General features: G+C 40.3%; 1 protein-coding gene across 2 annotated transcripts in view; it reads right to left on the reverse strand.

Annotated features, from left to right (window-relative positions):
* Positions 1-18,583, reverse strand: part of GRK4 (G protein-coupled receptor kinase 4) — an 83,696-nt gene that overhangs the window by 43,444 nt on the left and 21,669 nt on the right. Inside the window, exons 3-5 of one of the 2 annotated variants that reach the window (XM_027822465.3) lie at positions 16,726-16,838; positions 7,449-7,526; positions 3,949-4,049 (exon numbers count right to left, since the gene is read on the reverse strand). In XM_027822465.3, coding sequence (XP_027678266.1) covers positions 3,949-4,049; positions 7,449-7,526; positions 16,726-16,838 — 292 coding nt within the window. The remainder of the gene's footprint in view (positions 1-3,948; positions 4,050-7,448; positions 7,527-16,725; positions 16,839-18,583) is intronic. The other variant, XM_037898172.2, reaches the window with a different exon arrangement.

Genomic DNA, 18,583 nt, shown 5'->3' on the forward strand with positions numbered 1-18,583 from the left:
GATGCAGTGATTTTAAAAGATGTCTGTACATCAACAGCATGGTACTATTGAAAGAGGGATGAGATTGCAATTTAGCAATCCTAAATCCTAGATCAAAAATCCTTGAAGAGCTCCCACTGTGCTTCTATTTTTTACCCACATGCATTCCTTTCCCAGAAAGTCTCCATCACCTATACCTTTCCCAGAGATAGCATCAACATTAAAAAGAACAGGAGTACTTGTGGCACCTTAGAGACTAACAAATTTATTTGAGTATAAGCTTTCGTGGGCTACAGCCCACTTCATCGAATGCATGCAGTGGAAAATACAGTAGGACTATTTTATATACACAGAGAACATGAAACAATGGGTGTTACCATACACGCGAAAATGAGAGTGATCAGTTAAGGTGAGCTATTACCAGCAGGAGAGGGGGGGAAAATATAACAAAAAAAAAAAAAAAAAAAAAACACACACAGTCTATCAGGTTACATTACAACTGCCAAAAAAGCTTCATTGCAAAATTAGAGCTCTGAAGACTCACAGGACAACTGACAAACACCTTTTAAATCAGAGTTATAAGCAGCACAGTTAACAAGGCCTTTGAATTCCCAGATGCAGGTCAATGATTCAAACGGAACAAAAGTATTTTGTGCCTTGAGATGAAACACTCTTTAAAGCACAGACTCTGGTTTGACATAGTTAACGGATTCAAAACAAGTACACTTAAAGGACTAATTGTTAATAGTTTAAACATGGATTTAAGGCAAAATTCTCCTTTTAAGATCAGTTTGCCACATTACAGAGAGAAATTATCTTTAAAATATGATTAAGTACTCAATGATTTTTCCCGAATTCTTTTCCAGAATAATCCTGCTAGGCAGTGGTTGTGTTGAGAATGTTACTTATTAACACTAGACAATTGTTTCAGATGAGTTTTATCAAAACTGTTAAAGTGGTTTTGGAATACAAGTTCCATTGCTAAGGTAACAGGGTTGCAATGCAAAGTTTTGCATCCATATCTTTCATTTACAGAATGCATGTAATTGTGCCCACCGAAATAAATGCCTTGTTTGGTGGGGAAAAAAATAAAAGCCCCTCTGTGTCTATGCAGAGCAGACAGGATCTCAATTTTTAAAGACCAGTACAAAGTAATTGCCTAGCACACAAATTATCTGCCTCAGAAGAATATAGAGCTGAGTGGACCCTTTTCTGGGATTTGAACTTGGATCATTAAAACCACCCTTCCAAACCTGATGGTTAGGCCTCTACACCACTTCCCTCAAACTAAGCAACACAATGCAAGATGAGATAAAAGGTGAGAAAGCTTCATCTTCCTTGCTGAACACAGACATTCACTCGAAGTCCAAAAAAAGAGGTGGTCATCTGTTTAACTTCTTAGTAGTGTGTATTCTGTGTGTCTTTTTTTATTCTCAAATTATGCAGAGTATTTAGTTTTCAGTTGCATAAGCTGTGACTCAAATGTTGCAGGCTTTCAGGCAGACATGATCAAGCATGCATAGAAGAACCAGTAATATTAGAAGTGTAAGGGCTCTAGGAGACCGAACATTTGTAAATATGTACAATCCTTTCAAGGAGAGTCCTTTGCCTGGTGTAGGTATCTGCAATGTCACTGTATTACTTGAGAACAAAACAAGTTGTGGTAAACAGTCAGTAATATTAATCATGATCGCTCATTTAAAACTGATTTTCAACCACAATGTTGAAATACTGTTGTTGGCCACAGTCACATGGATTCTAAATAGGTATCCCTTTGTTTATCCCTGGACACTGCCAACTTGAAGTCTAGACAGTTTCTAAAAAAATTACTTAATAGAAGTTTTGGGTATTACACAAGTCTTGATTTATGATTTTACACTTTTTTTTTTTTAATTAAAGAAAAGGAAAAATAGTTACTCTCCTTTACTGAAGTAAAAAATAGTCCCCTACAAATGGAGGGGGGGAACAATGAAACTATACACAAAGTAAAACTGGAATAAAGAGAAATATTTTTCTCATCTATTTCAGGTATAAAATCTTAGCTGTTACCATTAATAATGGGTACAAAAATTTCAGGAAGTAGTGTGTTTTTTTTCTTAATCTGAGGTTTTTTAAATGCAGTAAATCAGAATATTTCCCTATCAATTTGATTGGTTCACAAGAACAAAAGAATTAAGAGAAATAGAAAGGCAGGTTAACTCTGCTGCCCATGAACAGCCCTAAAGACTTCAGTTGGACATTGTGCAATCAGAATGCTCTGCCTCCATAGATCACTTTGAAGAACAGGAGCCTTTATCCCTTCCCACCTTTTTCACAAATATATGGGATTCATACAGCTAAATTCCAGAAACTTAGTTATTCATCCCCTAAAGTTCAAAGAAATTTGTCCTAAACCACATTTAAATGTTTAGGATTTTTTTTATTTTAAATGATGAGCACTCCATCCCCTCCAGACTCCCCTTCCACCAGCAACTCAGACAGATCCCAAGTCATGATGCACAGTGAGGATGCCTTCGATCCTCACCAACTGTGTCTGCAAAAGGAACATTTGCCTAGGTAAAGGTCTTCTAGCTTCCACCAGCCAATTTATTCGGATATACTGCTTTGTTTCAATAGAGGTGTAAGTTGCCACCATTTCCCACAGCCAGCCACTAGTCCAGGAGTGGCCAACCTGAGCCTGGGAAGGAGCCAGAATTTACTAATGTACATTGCCAAAGAGCCACAGTAACACGTCAACAGCCCCCCATCAGCTCCCCCACCCTGCTCCCAGCACCTTCCACCCACTGGCAGCCGCCAAACAGCACCTCCCAATCAGCTGTTTTGTGGCATGCAGGAGGCTTGGATGGGGAGGGAGAGGAGCAAGGGCATAGCAGACTCAGGGGAGGGGACAGGAAGGGGTGGAGTGGGGGCAGGGCCTGTGGCAGAGACAGGGGTTGAGCAGTGAGCAACCCTCAGCACATTGGAAAGTTGGTGCCTGTAGCTCCAGACCCGGAGTCAGTGCCTATCCAAGGAGCCGCATATTAACTTCCAAAGAGCTGCATGTGGCTCCGGAGCCACAGGTTGGCCACCCCTGCACTAGTGGGTTCTTAAGAAGCAATAATTTTTACTGTTCTTGAAGTGACAATCTCAGCTTCCAGAATCATATCTTGTCCTATTTGTCTGCTATCTTGAGATCAGAGCACTTCAAGGACAACCTAATGACTCTTGAGCTAGCAATGTAATGAGTATTGCCATCTGTCCTGAAAATTGTAGGACCGTCCTGCTGTGTAAGCATTGGGCCTGCAATTCTTTTATAAACAGGCTGCTCCAATAAAGGATTTCCTAGCACAGTCTAAAAACAAGACAAGGAAACTGCCCTCAACACGTCTCTGTACATCTAAAATCCTGACTTGTAAGAGGAAAAATATACAGTTCTCCCACACTCAGTTTTTTGAACTTGTGAAAATACTTGCCTGGTAGCGTAGTGTGCTAAGTCATTATGGAGACGCCAAAAAACTAATTTAAAAACGAAAGAGGGGATTTAACTCTGTTTTTAAGTGCGAATTTCATCAGTTTTAAAAGTGGAATCATTACTGAATCCTCAATAAATACTAAAAGGGGGCTGCAAACAACAATAGTTGCAGAACTTCCAGAAACCAAAAAACCTAGTTTTAGCTTGATAAACATGTTTTTGGTCTGTATGTATTCTGCTCTCGCATTGTATTTGTGTCCCAGATTATGTCTTTGGACACATTTGTGCAACTCCCATCAAAGTCAAAGGCACAATAATAATCTCACTTCTGTTACAGCACAAAAGCAACTCTAAGAGCAACATGAGTTCTGAATACACTACACAGGAAAACAAAGAGCACTAGATTCCTGGTTGTGTCCTCACCAGAATTTCATCTGATATGTCCCTGTGACCTCCCTGGAAATACAAATTTTCAGTGTACTTTTAGCCAACATTTTTAGTCAACATTCATCACATACCTAGTGCAGTCATTAAAAAGATCTTTGCAAGGGTTCTGCTCCAGTCTTGTTTTACATTCATTCACTGCATCCTGAGGTATTTCCGGTAAGTGGGCTGCAGACTTTACATGATACAAACCAAAAACAATAATAAAAACAATTAGTAATCTAACAAAGATAAAGAATCATAAAAATGTAGGGCTGTAAGGGACCCTCCAGAGGTCAACTAGTCCATCCCCCTGCACCCAGGCAGGATCAAGTATATATAGACGATCCCTGAGGTCTTTGTCCAACAGGTTCTTAAAAACCTTCACTGATGGGGATTCCACAGCCTCCTTTGGTAACCTAGCCCAGTAGGTAATTAGCCTTTATAATTAGAAAGTTCTTCCTAATATCTAATCTAATATCTCCTTTGCTACAGATTAAGCCCATTGCTTCTTGGCCTACCTCCAGTGGACATGGAGAACAATGGATCACCATCCTCTTTATAAACAGGCCTTACAATACTTGAAGGCTTATCAGGTCCCCCAGTCAGTCTTCTTTCCTCAAGACTAAAACATGCCCAATTTTTTTAACCTTTCTTCATAGACCCGTTTTTAATAATATCATTTTTGTTACTCTGGACTATCTCCAATTTGTCCACATCCTTCTTAACATGTGGGACCCAAAACTGGACACAGTATTCCAGCAAAGGTCTCACTAATGCTGAGGATAGCCAGGACATTTACCACCCATGTCTTACATATGACACTCCTATTAATACATGGTATTAGCTTTTTTTTTTTTTTTCCCCAGCTGCATCACATTGTTGGCTCATGTTTTATTTGTGATACACTATACTCCCCAGATCTTTTTCAGTAGACTACAGTAAAAGCTGTTTTATCTGGAATGTTGGGGAAATGGGGGGTGCCAGTAAGTGAAAAATGCCGGTTAACAAAGGAGTTCGGGTGCAGGAGGGGGTGCGGTGAGGGTTGGAGCACCCTCATTCTTTGCAGTTCATCCTAATTGAGTGACCTCAGTTGGCTCCCCTGGAAATCCGGTCACACTGGTTCAGAGAGCTTTCTAGTTGGTGAAGTGCCGGATAAAACAGCTTTTACTGTACCTCCCAGCCAATTATTCCCCGTTTTCTATTTGCACATTTGATTTTTGTTTCTTAAGGCTATGTCTGTATTTACAACAGTGTGCATACATGGCATGCCCTTGAGCACAGGTACAAATAGCAGTGTAGAAAGTGAGGCACTGCTTAGATGAGTTGAGTACAGACATGATGCCAGAACAGTATGGTCTTTCAACCAGTTTTGCACCCACCTTATATTTATTTCATCAAGACCTCATTTCCCCAGTTTGCTTATGAGTATGTCATGTTGGACTGTGTCAAAGGCCTTACCAAAAATGAATATATATATCACGCCTGCTGCTTCCCCCCATCCACTAGGCCGGTAACCTTATCAGGTTTGTTTGGCATGATTTGTTCTTGACAAATTCATGTCGGCTATTACTTATTATCCTATTATCATTTTGTAGGCACGTAGAGGATTGTTTAATAATTTGTTCCACTATCTTCCCAGGAATTGAAGTTAAGCTGACTGGCCCATAATTCCCCAAGTAATCTTTAAAAAGGGGAACAAGAGATGTGCTGTGTTTGCCTTTCTCCAGTCCTCACCCATCCTCCACAAGTTCTCAAAGATAATTGCTAAGAGTTACGAGACTGCTGCAGCTAGTTTCCTAAGAACCCTAGGGTGAATTTCAACAGGCGCTGCCAACTTGACTACATCTAACTTATCTAAATAATATTCTTTAACTTTATCTTTCCCTAATCTGGCTGGGTTTCTTCCCCTTTGTTGTTAATATTAATTGTGTTATGCATCTGGTCACAATTAACCTTGTAGCAAAGACTGAAGCAAAACAGGCATTAAACACCTCAGCCTTCTTGATATCATCTGTAGCTCTCCTTTTCTGCTAAGCAGAGGACCTACACTTTCCTTCATCTTTCTCTCACTCCTAATGTATTTAAAGAACCTCTTCTTATTGGCTTTTTATGTCCCTTGCCAGGCACAACTCATTTTGTGCCTTAGCTTTTCTGATTTTGTCCCTTCATGCTTGTGCCATTTTTTCTGTACTCCTTAGCAATTCACCCATATTTCTACTTTTGTAGGATAGTTTTTCACTTTCAGGTTATTAAAGAGTTCCTGATGCAGCCATATTGGCTTCTAACTATTCTTCCTATCTTTTCTTTGAATTGGGATAGTTTGCAGTTGTACTTTCAATATTCTCTCTTTGAGAAACTGTCAGCTTTCCTGATCTACTTTATCCCTTAGATTTTCTTCCCATGGGACCTTGCCTACCAGTGCTCTGAGTTTGTTAAAGTATGTTTTCTGAAGTCCATTGTGTTTATTCTGCTGTTCTCACTCCTCTCCTTAGAGTTCATTAAATCGATCATTTCATGATCATTTTCACCCAAATTGCCTTTCACCTTCAGATTCGCAACCAATACTGCTCTCTTCATCAGAGGAAGTTTTCTAACTGGTTTAAAAAACAAATAACTTCAGCTAAATAAATTTTAAAACCAGTTAGGGACATGGTGGTTAAGTGGCTTAAGAGGCCTGACCAGTTTTCACTGGTTTAAAGACCATGCCAGCTGTTAAATAAGCTTCCAGAGAAGATGAGACTAATCCAGAGCCTGAGCATTTTTAGGACACCTGCAGGATCCAGATCTTCCTTAAGATAAAGCTTCCTCAATATAACCAGAACAATTGGAGGGGATAGGGAGAAAAGAGGATGTAAGTTATATCCCGGGCAGAACTTCCAATAGACAGAATAGGGAGAAGAACAGAGACTCCTTGAATTCTACTGGGGACATCTCTAGGCAGATCTAATTTACCAGGGCAGTAATCAGATATTAATAAACTCAGTAGGAGCTGTGGGTGCCCAGCATCTTCTGAAAAATCAACTCCTGTGTTTCTCAAGCTGGGCAGACAAAACCTGAAACACTTTTGAAAATTTAGACCTAAATTTCTCAAGGCCACACAGCATGTAAGCTGCAAAGCCAGATCTAGAACTCAAGAGCTCCTTGCATTCTGATGATTCTCATGTCTCTAAACCACACTACTTTAAAGTAATATGCTAAAACAGCAATTTAGCTACTTTTTGACATTTAGATGTCAATGGGTTTTAGTCCAATCTCACAAAACTCTGCTTGCCCAGGACTAGTAATTTAAAAAAAAAATTACCATACATAGAGAAACGTTAAATGTCATAGTGCTAATGAAAAATAATGGTAGCGGGCAGTCAAGCTTTGTGCTTGAGTTAATGAAGTTTCACAACAATCTTGAAAGGAAGCGCTAGTCCACATTCCAGAATGACTTGCAAAATTTTGTTAAAGTTTCTCATTTTGAGAGAGATTTACTTCTTAGTATATAGAAAACTAAAACAGCATCTGAAATTGTTGCAGTTTTGAGCTCTAATTTGGTCAGCTCTTACAATGCAGTTTGACAAAATATTTTGGAACAGGATATATTTACCCCGTTAGTGAAGTATGTGTCTAAAACTTTCAGACCACAATCTTTACGCTTTTCATCTGAAGACACTTCATACTCAGCCTAGGGAAAAGGAATGAAAATTAAATTAGATCCATTGTTACCTAGTACTGCAATAGTAACTGTGATGCCATGTGATTTCTATCACAAATATTGGGAGGCATCTCACCTATGGATTATAAAATGTTCTCATCTATGGAGTTCAAGAATTTAGGGATTTTTTAGGATGCATACTGAAACAGATAATTATCCACACCATCTTATAAAAAGGTAAGTATCCCAAATCTGTACCTTTCCTAAAACATACTGAAACTGGAGATTTGATTTGTAAAATCCCAGAAGCTGTGTCTTAGAAGTATGCATAATTACACTGAAATTATATTTCACATAATAGGAAGCCTTACACAGCAGGAGGAAGATATGCATAATCTTAGGCTGGTTAATCTGACATCACTTCTGGGCAAAATAATGGAAAAGCTGATATGGGATTCAATTAAGAGAGAATTAAAGGATGGGACTATAATCAACACCAGTCAACACTCTTTTATGGATAATAGGTTTTCAACCTGATTTCACTTTTTGAGATTACAAATTTGGTTGATAAAAGGTAACTGCATACAGATAATAAGACTATGTAAGGCATTTGACTTAGTACTGCACAACAACATTCTGACTGAAAATTAGCACTATACAATATCAACCAAGCACATGTTAAATGGAATAAAAACTGGCTTAGTGATGGATCTAAACAGGTAGTCGTCAACCTCATTGAATGGAGGTGTTTCTAGTGAGATTCTGCAAGATTGGTCTTAGGCCCAACATGTTTGATCAGCAATCAAGCAGCAAACACAAGAATCACTGCCAATAAAATTTGTGGTTGACACAAAGATTGGTGGAGTGGTAAATATTAGCTAGGACAAGGCAATCATACAGAGTGATCAAGATTCCATGGTAAATTAGTTCCCTTCAAACAAAGTGTATTTTAATACAGACAAATGCAAGATCACACATATAGGAACCAAATATATATATCTATATATAAAGATATATATATAGGACATACCTACAGAATGGTTGACTCTATTCTGGAAAACAATAACTCTGAAAAAAAGATTTAGGGGTGACAATGGACAAGCAATTGAACATGAGCTCCCAGAGCGATGCTATGACAAAAAGAGCTACCACAATCCTTGGATGTATAAACAGGAGAATAATGAGTAGGTATAGGGAGGTGACTTTACCTCTGTATACAGCACTGAGGACACATACTAGAATAATGCATGCAGTTCTGGTGTCCCCATTTTTAAAAGGATGGGGAAAAATTGGAGAGAGAGTACAGAAAAGAGCCACAAAATTGATTCAAGGGCTAGAGAAAATGTCTTACACATGGGGAGCTTAAATCTCTCAATCTGTTTGGTTTATCAAAAAAGATAAGAAGTGACTTCATTACAGTACCTTCATGGGGAGAAAATATTAGGTAATAAAGGAGTCTTTAATCTAGCAGAGAAAGGCCTAACAAGAACCAGTAGCTGAAAGTTGATGCTAGATCCTCGGCACAATTTTATAAAAAAGGAGTATGACTACTCCTTGGAACCAACTACCAAGGGAACTTGTAGATTCCCCTTCTTTTGAGGTCTGCAAATCTAGACTGGATAGCTTTCTGGAAGGTATTCTTTAGTCAAACAAGTTACTGGAGTAACTTGGAGAAATGTAATGGCATGTGATATACAGAAGGTCAGACTAGAGGAGCTAATGGTCCTTTTTGACATTTAAACCCCTCCTCCCCCAAACTATGAATACAGAGCTTCATCAGTTCAAAGATAACTGTTATCACTCCCTGTGAGACAAGAAGGTATTATTCCTACCGTACACAGAGACGGACTTCTCAAGATAAAAGTTAAAGGGACACACAACAAGAATCTTGTTAAACTGACTAATGATAGAGAAACAAGCCGCGTGAGGTAATATCTTTTATTGGACCAACTTCTCGTCTCTCTCACCAACAGAAGTTGGTCCAATAAAAGATATAAAAGAGACAAGGTGGGTGAGGTAATATCTTGGGACCGATATGGCTACAACAACAATAGAGAATTCAGATTTCTGATACAGCACCCACTAAATAGTAGATCTTGAATTTAAAAACAAATTAATATCTAAATGAATGTCTCTGAAATAATTTTCTGCTCTCCTGTTGACATTTATGAGGGTCTATTCAGCAAAAAAGAAACTGAGTGAATGAGTGAGGGAAACATCAAGACTACATATAAAATGCAGTTAAAAGCACAAGGTAAAACATGGAAAGAAAAAAAATTGCTAACAATACTAATGCTAACAGTTACTGAAAGCTTAGGTGTTATTAATAACTACAGCAGGTACATTTTCAAACAAGTGTTATTTCATGTTCAGTGGTATCTCTAAGGGTCACATTTTCAAAGGGAGTTTGAATTGTGTGCACTTAACTTGAAATATCTAGGTGGCTCATTTTCAGAAGCACTAATACCTATAACTTCAAATGAAGTCAATGTGTACAGGCGCTACACTTCTCTGGAATAAATATACATCAGGTTCTTCAGTGTCTCAAGTTGAGCACCCAAATATTAAGACACCCAAAATTATAAGCTATTTTTGAAAATTTGGTTCTAAATGACTTATCTAAAGTCACAATCAGCAGCACAAGCAGGACTGGAAATCCAGACTCCCTGGAATCCAGTCCCATTAACAATCTAATAAATTATCCTTAAGACATAGCTTTTCTGCTTGAATATTTTGACCTTGATCACTTCAAAAAAGTTCAACCATTAAACAAGTAAGTCAGTACTTTTGCATGAAATTAAAATAATACCTACAGTGGAAGTAAATTCTGCAGCAATGATTGATCAACTGCAGCAACACATTTGGTATCTTAACATTTTTATATTATGCCAAAGAAGTTAGTCACATAATATAAACTTTTAGCCTTATGATTTTATTTCCACTAATCAGGGACAAGCATTTCATCTAATTTAGAGGAAGTTAAATAAAGCTTGCTTCAATGTCATCTAATTTCAAATATTCTGCATAACAAAAAAGTTCAGAAGGAAGTTTGAGTCACTACCCCAAAGTACAATTTCTTCACACTTTAGTAACCCCCACTCCGGATATTGGAGTGGATTTATGGTAAGGTGAGGACTACTTTTGAGGTGACTAAAACCTATTCAATCATTTTCTCAACTCTTCCTTTTCTAAAGCCATACAACTGCCATAGGTGCTGGAACTAGGGGTGCGAGGGATGCTGTAGCACCCCCTGGCTTGAAGTGGTTTCCATTATATGCAGGGTTTACAGTTTGATTCAATGGCTCTCAGCATCCCCACTGTAAAAATTGTCCCAGCACCCCTGCAACTGCCTAAAGATTTTTCAGATTATCTTCCTGAGAGTTAATGATTATCCATCTTAAAACTGTAACAATACATAAACTATGTAGCATGGCTTAATACTACCTTGCACTTGCCATTTCATCCTCCCAACATATTTATGTTGTAGAAATCAAGTTGTCCCTAGGATAACAACAGACAATACACTAAATTGAGAGATGCATTAGGCTCTTAGAGTTTTTTTTTTTCCTTTTTGAACATGGATCCTCCTTCCCTGACTCTATACTGTATTTCTGTGTCTCAAAAGTAGTTCCTGCCTGAATATGAGGAAAAATTAAAACCCTATGCTGGACAGCATATGCTGAAAAACTTTGATACAGCTTGTGTTCTCAGGACTCTGTGTAATTATGATATGCCAAAGGAGAAAGTTTATAGAAAATTAGGCCATTATTTGACTACAAGAAAACTGGCTTGTCTACTTCACACCATTACTTTTGTCTGTTTTGAGAACTTGAGTTAGCTGGCTGAAGCTCAATCCAGAAAAGAAAGAGGGGATCCTGGATGGTTGAGGACCTATCTGGAAGAGATGGAAGATATCATAACTGACCCCTTTGACTAAGAAGATATGCCAGCCCTTAGACTGTAAGATTCACAATTTGGGGGTCATGTTAGATTCTGAGATGCTTCTGGTTTTATCTGGCAACAGCAAGTCTCAAGAATACTTCCTCTCCACCACTTTTCGACTGGGGGAAAAAATTGCCAACTCTCTCCTCAGATCAAGGGCTCACAACAGCTATCCATGCCTCTGTGAGATCCAGACTAATTTAATAGGAACAATATATACAAAGCTATACAAATATACTTCGAGACCACTCAGAAGATACAGCTAGTGCTGAAAATGGCTGGTGCTTAATTAGCAGCATGGGTCTCACATGAAGGATGACATGTGCGGCAAAGACAGCATTGCCTTAAAGTGTTAGTTTCTAGGAATTGGTTTTGTTCCTGTTATCTTAGGTATAGTCTATACTACAAAGTTAGGTCAACACAAACTGCCTTGAATCCATGTGTCTACACTTAAAATTTGTCTCCCATAGATGTAAGTTCTCCATTACACAGACAAAGTAACACCACCTCCCCAAGCAGCATTGAGCCATGGTCAATCTACTGAGGTCAGCAAGCCCAAATGTAGACACTGCGTTACCTATGTCAACCCTAACAGTCCTCCAGCAGCTGTCCTACAACGCCCAACACTGACCACTCTGGTCACAATTGTGAACTCCACTGCACAGGAGACAAGGAGACTGGAAGCCCAACACACCCCCTTTAAAAGCCTGCATTTTCTTGAAATGCCCTTTCCTAACTGCAGGTTTCAGAGTAGCAGCCATGTTAGCCTGTAGGACTTGTGGCACCTTAGAGACTAACAAATTTATTTGAGCATAAGCTTTCATGAGCTACAGCTCACTTCATCGGATAAATTTGTTAGTCTCTAAAGTGCCACAAGTCCTCCTTTCCTTTCCTAATTGTCCATCTTGATGAACAACTGGCAACTCTCCATTGTTGTATGCAACTGCACAGCTGGCTGTACCAACTACACGCTCCAGATGCGCTCCAGCCTGGAGTAGACAGGAGATATTGGCTCTCGGCCTGGAGGGAGAAAAGGCTGTTCCGAGCACAGCTACGGACCAGACACAGAAACATGTACAACTATGAGCAGATTGCACACGGGATGTAGGAGAAGGGTATGACAGCAATCAGCAGCAGTGCCACTTGAAAGCAAAGGAACTATGGCAGGCATATCAGAAGGCCAGGGAGGCCAACGATTGATCTGGTGCCGAGCTGCAGAGCTGCCACATTTACAAAGAGCTGCATGCCATACTTACAGACCCACCCCCCGCACACACCACTGTGGATACCTCCGAGGAGTCTGAGTCACAGGCCCTGGCATGAACAGCAAGGAGGAGATAGAGGAGGAGGATGTGGGACATGTGACCAATGGGAGGTGAGGGGCCCGCTATGCCCTGATCCAAGACCTGTTTGAGGCTCTACCACAGCCCAGTCAGTCCCAGCAGTTGAACATGGGTGAGCCCAATGCAAGGCAAGAAACCTCAGGAAAACAAATGTACATTTATTTCCCATTAGTGATGGTGCCCCACAATTTAGCAGGAAACAGCTATTGATTTTTTGTTAATTTACTCATACTAAAAGAGGTAGAGTAGCTATCTACTTTTCACTCCCTTGTAGAGTTAAGCACAGTGGCCATGAGGAGCAGTTTCTTTATGTACACAGGGATGGCCCTTGAATCTTCCTGAGATATCTTGATGAAACTTTCATGAGGTACACTGCAATCCTCTCCCGAAGGTTTCTACGGATGGCACCCTTCTTTCTTTCTCCTCAGTAGGAGGCTTTTCCACATCAGTTGGAGAACTTCGGGAGGCACCATTACAATATGCTGTTACCTACTCAGAGGCCCTAGGTGGCTCCAGGATGTCAGCAGCAGCTGTGTTCTCTGTGCCTTTGTTACCCTCAGGAATGACGTATCAGCTAAAATTACCACTGCCTGTGTAAAATGGCGCCCGTTTTCAGTGCCATTGCCCTGTTCTCATAGTTTCATGCAACTGAGCAATTCCCACCTCATTTCCCTCACCTGTGGCAGGCCATCCTCGCCATGGCTGGTGCTATTAGTGGCACCAAGTACAAGCACTCCAAAGTAGAAGTGCCAATAAGCATGTCTTAGCTTAAACCTTTAGGGGAACAACGGAAGGGAGTTCTGAAACTTAACTTCCATTTTCCGTAGCAACTATACTGACAATGATACCTCTGTATGTTTTATCCATAGCTGCTGCCATTGCGGCCTTGAGGAGTTTCCCCTCCACACCTGTGGAATGCCTGAACCAGATAGGGAGAAGAAGAGGACGATTTGGGATGACTTAGTCGGCAAGATTCTGCAAGTCGGAGGGCCTGGAGGATGATCAGAGGGCCTAGAGGATGAATACTGTATGGAGGAGAAAAGAGTGGACAGGAGTACCAGCAGAAAAATGAGAGGGAGATGCAAAAAGACATAATGGGCTTCTTTGGCAGAAAACACAGATACTGCAGATTCTTGTGGATTTACAGGTTCAGCAATCATGGGCTAGCATTCCTTTGCAGTCCATGGAGAACTCCAGTACAGCACCTCACTACACCCCACCTCAACCTTCCATGTTGGATCAGGGGCTACATTCCTACCCCTGCCACTACACTCAGGGGAGCACTAAGGACAATCACCACTTTACATATACTGACCTGTGAGAGCCACAGTTTATGTATGTGTAGCTAAAATGGATATGAATGTTCCTTCCCCTTCTTTAACTTCAGTTCCATACATTTATGAAGGTTCTAAAGTATCTGCTTTTAACTTGCACCGAATTTTTTTTTTGAAGTGTTTATGTTACTCAATGAAATTCTATTGTTTGGGAAATAATTCATGTTTATTAGTTCTCAACATATGCTGCAAAACGCTTAGCAGTAGCGAACCCACTTACTTTCTTGCTACTGTACAATGTGAGAACTCATAGGATCAGTGACAAAACCATGTAATAATCATAAATGTACACCAAGCACCACAAAATTAATAGGTGCATTGTCAATGTCAGATGCTTAGATGTACTTCAAGCACCACACAATTCATAACGGGCCCCCAAACAGCAGGGCCACATACAGCACAGTACATCACAACGCATTACTGTGGCTCGCTGTTAAAGTGTTCTTTCAAAGCCTCCCTGAGCCATATAGCTCTGTGTTGAGCGTGTCTAATAGCCCTTGTGTGCCTATTCAAACTCAGTGGACAGCCACCTCAACCTCATGGCAACTTTCCCCCCTTTGCTTCACGGACATTATGCAGGACACGTCAGCACCTCTTCAATCTATCAAAAGCATGTTTAACATTCTGCGTCTGCTAAGCTAGCAGTTGAATATTTCCTTGGTGCTGTTGAGGTGCTAGTATACAGCTTCGTGAGCCAGAGGAATAAGGGGTAGACTGGGTCCCCCAGGATCACTATTGGCATTTCAACATCGCCAATAGTAATCTATCGATCGGGAAAGGAAGTCCATGCTTGTAGCTTTCTGAACTGTCCTGTATTCTTAAAGATATAAGCGTTATGCACTTTGCTTGACCAGCCATCTTTGATGTTGATGAAGCATCCCAAGAAATCCACTAGTTCTCAAATAGCCATAGAAAAGTAGCCATTTTGTTGATGTACTCTTGTGGCAACGTGGTCTGGTGCCAAAATAGGAATATGCATGCCATCTATCACTTCACGCAGTTTGGAAATCCCATTGCTGCAAATTCATCCACTATATCCCACACATTGCCAATAATCACCATCCTATATAGCAGGAGATGATTAATGGCCCTGCACGCTTGCATCACAACGGCCCCCCACAGTGGATTTTGCAACTCCAAAATGACTTCCTACTGACCGGTAGCAACCTGGCATTGCAAGTTTCCACAGCGGACAAGTAAACGACAATAGCTCTGTCAGTACAGCTCTCATTCTGGTGTTCCAGCTCTGGGGCAAACTCAGTATACAGATCCAGGACTGTGGGCTTGCGCATCCACTGCTTATCATCCCAAACCTGCATTATGATACAATCTCACCAATCAGTACTCATTTCTCAGGCCCAGAAATGGCACTCCATCATTTACAGCTGCTCCAAGAATGCCTCCAACAATCTTGAATTGGTTCTTGCTATGTCCCACAGCAATCTGCCCTTCAAGAAATTATCATGTTCCCTCATCTCTTCTTGGAGCTCTGCAAATAGAGTATTGCGTGTTCTGTGTTTGCAATACTCATGGCAATAGTTCAGAGCTCTGCAGGCTCCTTGCTTTTATCAGTGATGGTGGAGAGTGACAAGTCCCACATGGGTTTGAGGGATTTTCAAAATAGGCATGAAAATTATAGGATAGAGATGACATTATGCAGTGGAGAAAGTTGCATAATAGGAACTTGTCCCCACAGTCCCAGTCACCCCGTGTGACTCATTTCTGCCCCACTATGCATTGCCAAATCTTCCTGAAAGACACTGTGTTGGAGAACAGTGAGCTGAACACTAGGCTACCTAGGCATGGTGCATTGCACTGTGCATCAACACAATCATTCCTAGGGACTACATGCAGTACCAATGCAAGAAGACAAGCGCGCACAGCAATATACTAACTGCGGAAGCTTTATGTCAAGGTAACTGGGGTCGGCAAAAGTTTGTAGTGTAGACTTACCTTTAGGCTATGTCTACACATACAGCTGTGCAATTGTAGTGCTAAACTGTAGACACGACAGCAATGTCCTATCCAGAAGCATTCTCCTATCACAGTTAATCCATCTCCCTGAGAGGCAGTAGCTAGGTCACCGGAAGAATTCTTCCATCGACCTAGCGCTGCCTATGCTGGGGATTAGGTCAGCAAAGATATGTCTCTCAGAGGCGTGGACTTTTCACACTCCTTAGAGAAACATGTCAATGTAAGCTTTTAGTGCCGATCAGCTTTCAGAGAGCACCTAATTCAACTGATATCAAGTGAGATACTGAAACCTAGATCTGTACATAAGCAGGAAGAGCATTTTCAGTAAACTTAAGGTTTCCCCCAATGGAGCCCAAATTTATTGACTTCTAAGGCACACTACAAGACGTACAAATTTACTCCAGATTTTGTCAGAAGTTGTAGCCCTTAAGGGCAATGAGTTTCTTTTGCTGAGCTCTCTTTAGTTGACACTGAATCAGTTTTGCTACATTTTAATGGCTGTGGTATTAGTATGCATTTGGAGCTAGAGAATGTGGCAGGCACATTTTATAAAACTTAAAAATTCCCTACTTGCGCCAGTTCCTAATTCCTCAGAAGAACAAGGCTGGAGGCCTTCTGGCAGAGTCTACTGCTTACCACCGCATCCAGGAATTCAATGCATGTCTTCAGATCTGGCCTAGTGTCACAGAACTGTCTGAAGAGAAGTCTCCCTATTGGCTGCTTGTCACAGAGCTGGTTATAGTTTTTTTCTGGGTAAAAGAAGAGATTAAACAAATGACATCATTACAAGCCAGAGTGCTGTTCTTGTCAGCCTCCACCCCAAACCCTGCTTTGCCTCCAGCATTTATAATGGTGTTAAATAAATATATAAAAAGGTGTTTTTAATTTATAAGGGGCAGGGGGTCGCACTCAGGGCCTTGCTATGTAAAAGGGGTCACCAGTACAAAAGTTTGAGAAACACTGATTTAGAGCATTTATATTGCAGCTTCCCATTCAGGTAGGACCACCAAGATTTCATACAATCATCATTAACATGTCAAAGGAGCAGGGCTAAACCACCTGTAAGGTCACAAAGGCAAGTGATAGAGACTTGCTTACCACCACTGCTGCCTCCAACATCCCACCACACACACAAAATAGTGTAACACTTTTATATTAAATTAGCTGCTAATTGCCTATATATTAAGGAAAAACACTTACTAAGGTCCTGTATATTACATAGTGGAGTGCCAGCCACAATGCAAACAAAAGCAAGCTGATTCTGTAGACCTTACTCACATGAAGAGTCTCATTACCATAAACAGCACTACTCATGTGACCACGTATTGTGGGATCAGCTTCCCTATTGAATTCCACTATAATCATTTGACCAAAATACCTGTGGTCCATATATGCAACATCAGATAGGGTTAGTAAATCATCAACAACAATTATTTGTATTATTGTAGCAGCTAGAAACACTAGCCATGGACCAGGGCCCCATTGTGCAAGGTGCTGTACAATCAGTGAACAGAAAGATTTTCTCTGTCAAAACAGTCTTACACTCTTAGTAATGCTTGGAGGAAAGTGTAAAAACCCCCATAATGAACTATTATGCAATAACAAGTCCATCGGAAAGCTTCTTCCTAAACCAAGCAGTTGGCCAACATCCTGGAACAAATACGAAATCAGCATCTCTACCCTTCCTTCAGAGTGTATGCACATTAATGATGCACATTAAGGAAAAGGGTGTGTTTTTTTAAATAAGCATGTCCAAGGACAACTGGATCTTGAATTTGGGAGCCTGCCAAGTTGGGTTTGGTATGTTTTTCTGGTGGGCAAGGGAATAAAGACCAAAGAGAAAAAAGGGGGGCAGGGAGGACAAGAGAGAGAGAAAGACCAAAAGCAGAACAAGAGGGGGGGAAAATGTGGATTACAGTATTAAACAGTATAGTTAAATTTTGTGGGTGGGGAAAGAAAGTTGATAGTTCCTGTTTGTCTTACAGATGCCAAAGCTGATTAAGAAGTTTCATCTTGATAGTTTTATTTGCAACATCTGTGTCCAAAGAAAGAATTAATGCACTTTCATGGTAGCTTGATGCTTACACAGAAGCTTTCCAGTTCAAAAGGTTTCCCACTGAAGGGGTTTACATTTTAATTTCAGTTCTTCAGAGCTGATTTAAAGAGGCTTTAAAAACATAAACAAAAGAAATATCCAATCTGAGGCAATTATAGGTTATTGCTTCAGAAAGGCATGTTGTCACAGTCACAGCAGTATACCCAGATTTCCTTGAACAGGCCACTCTAACATTGTTGCTAGTAACTTGTTAGCATCTGCAATTTTAACATTCTGATGAAGATGCTTCGTTTTTAAGATTCAAACCAGAACATAACGATGTCTTTAAATCACAAGTTAATGAGACTTCAGGAGCAGTTTTCTTGGGCACAAATCAACAGTAGCTGTGACGTTTGGTTTCCCCTCAAGAATTCTCAATTAAATTAGAGGACTTGAGGT

Source organism: Chelonia mydas, chromosome 4 (assembly GCF_015237465.2).
Source record: "Chelonia mydas isolate rCheMyd1 chromosome 4, rCheMyd1.pri.v2, whole genome shotgun sequence".
Taxonomy (NCBI): Eukaryota; Metazoa; Chordata; order Testudines; family Cheloniidae; genus Chelonia; species Chelonia mydas.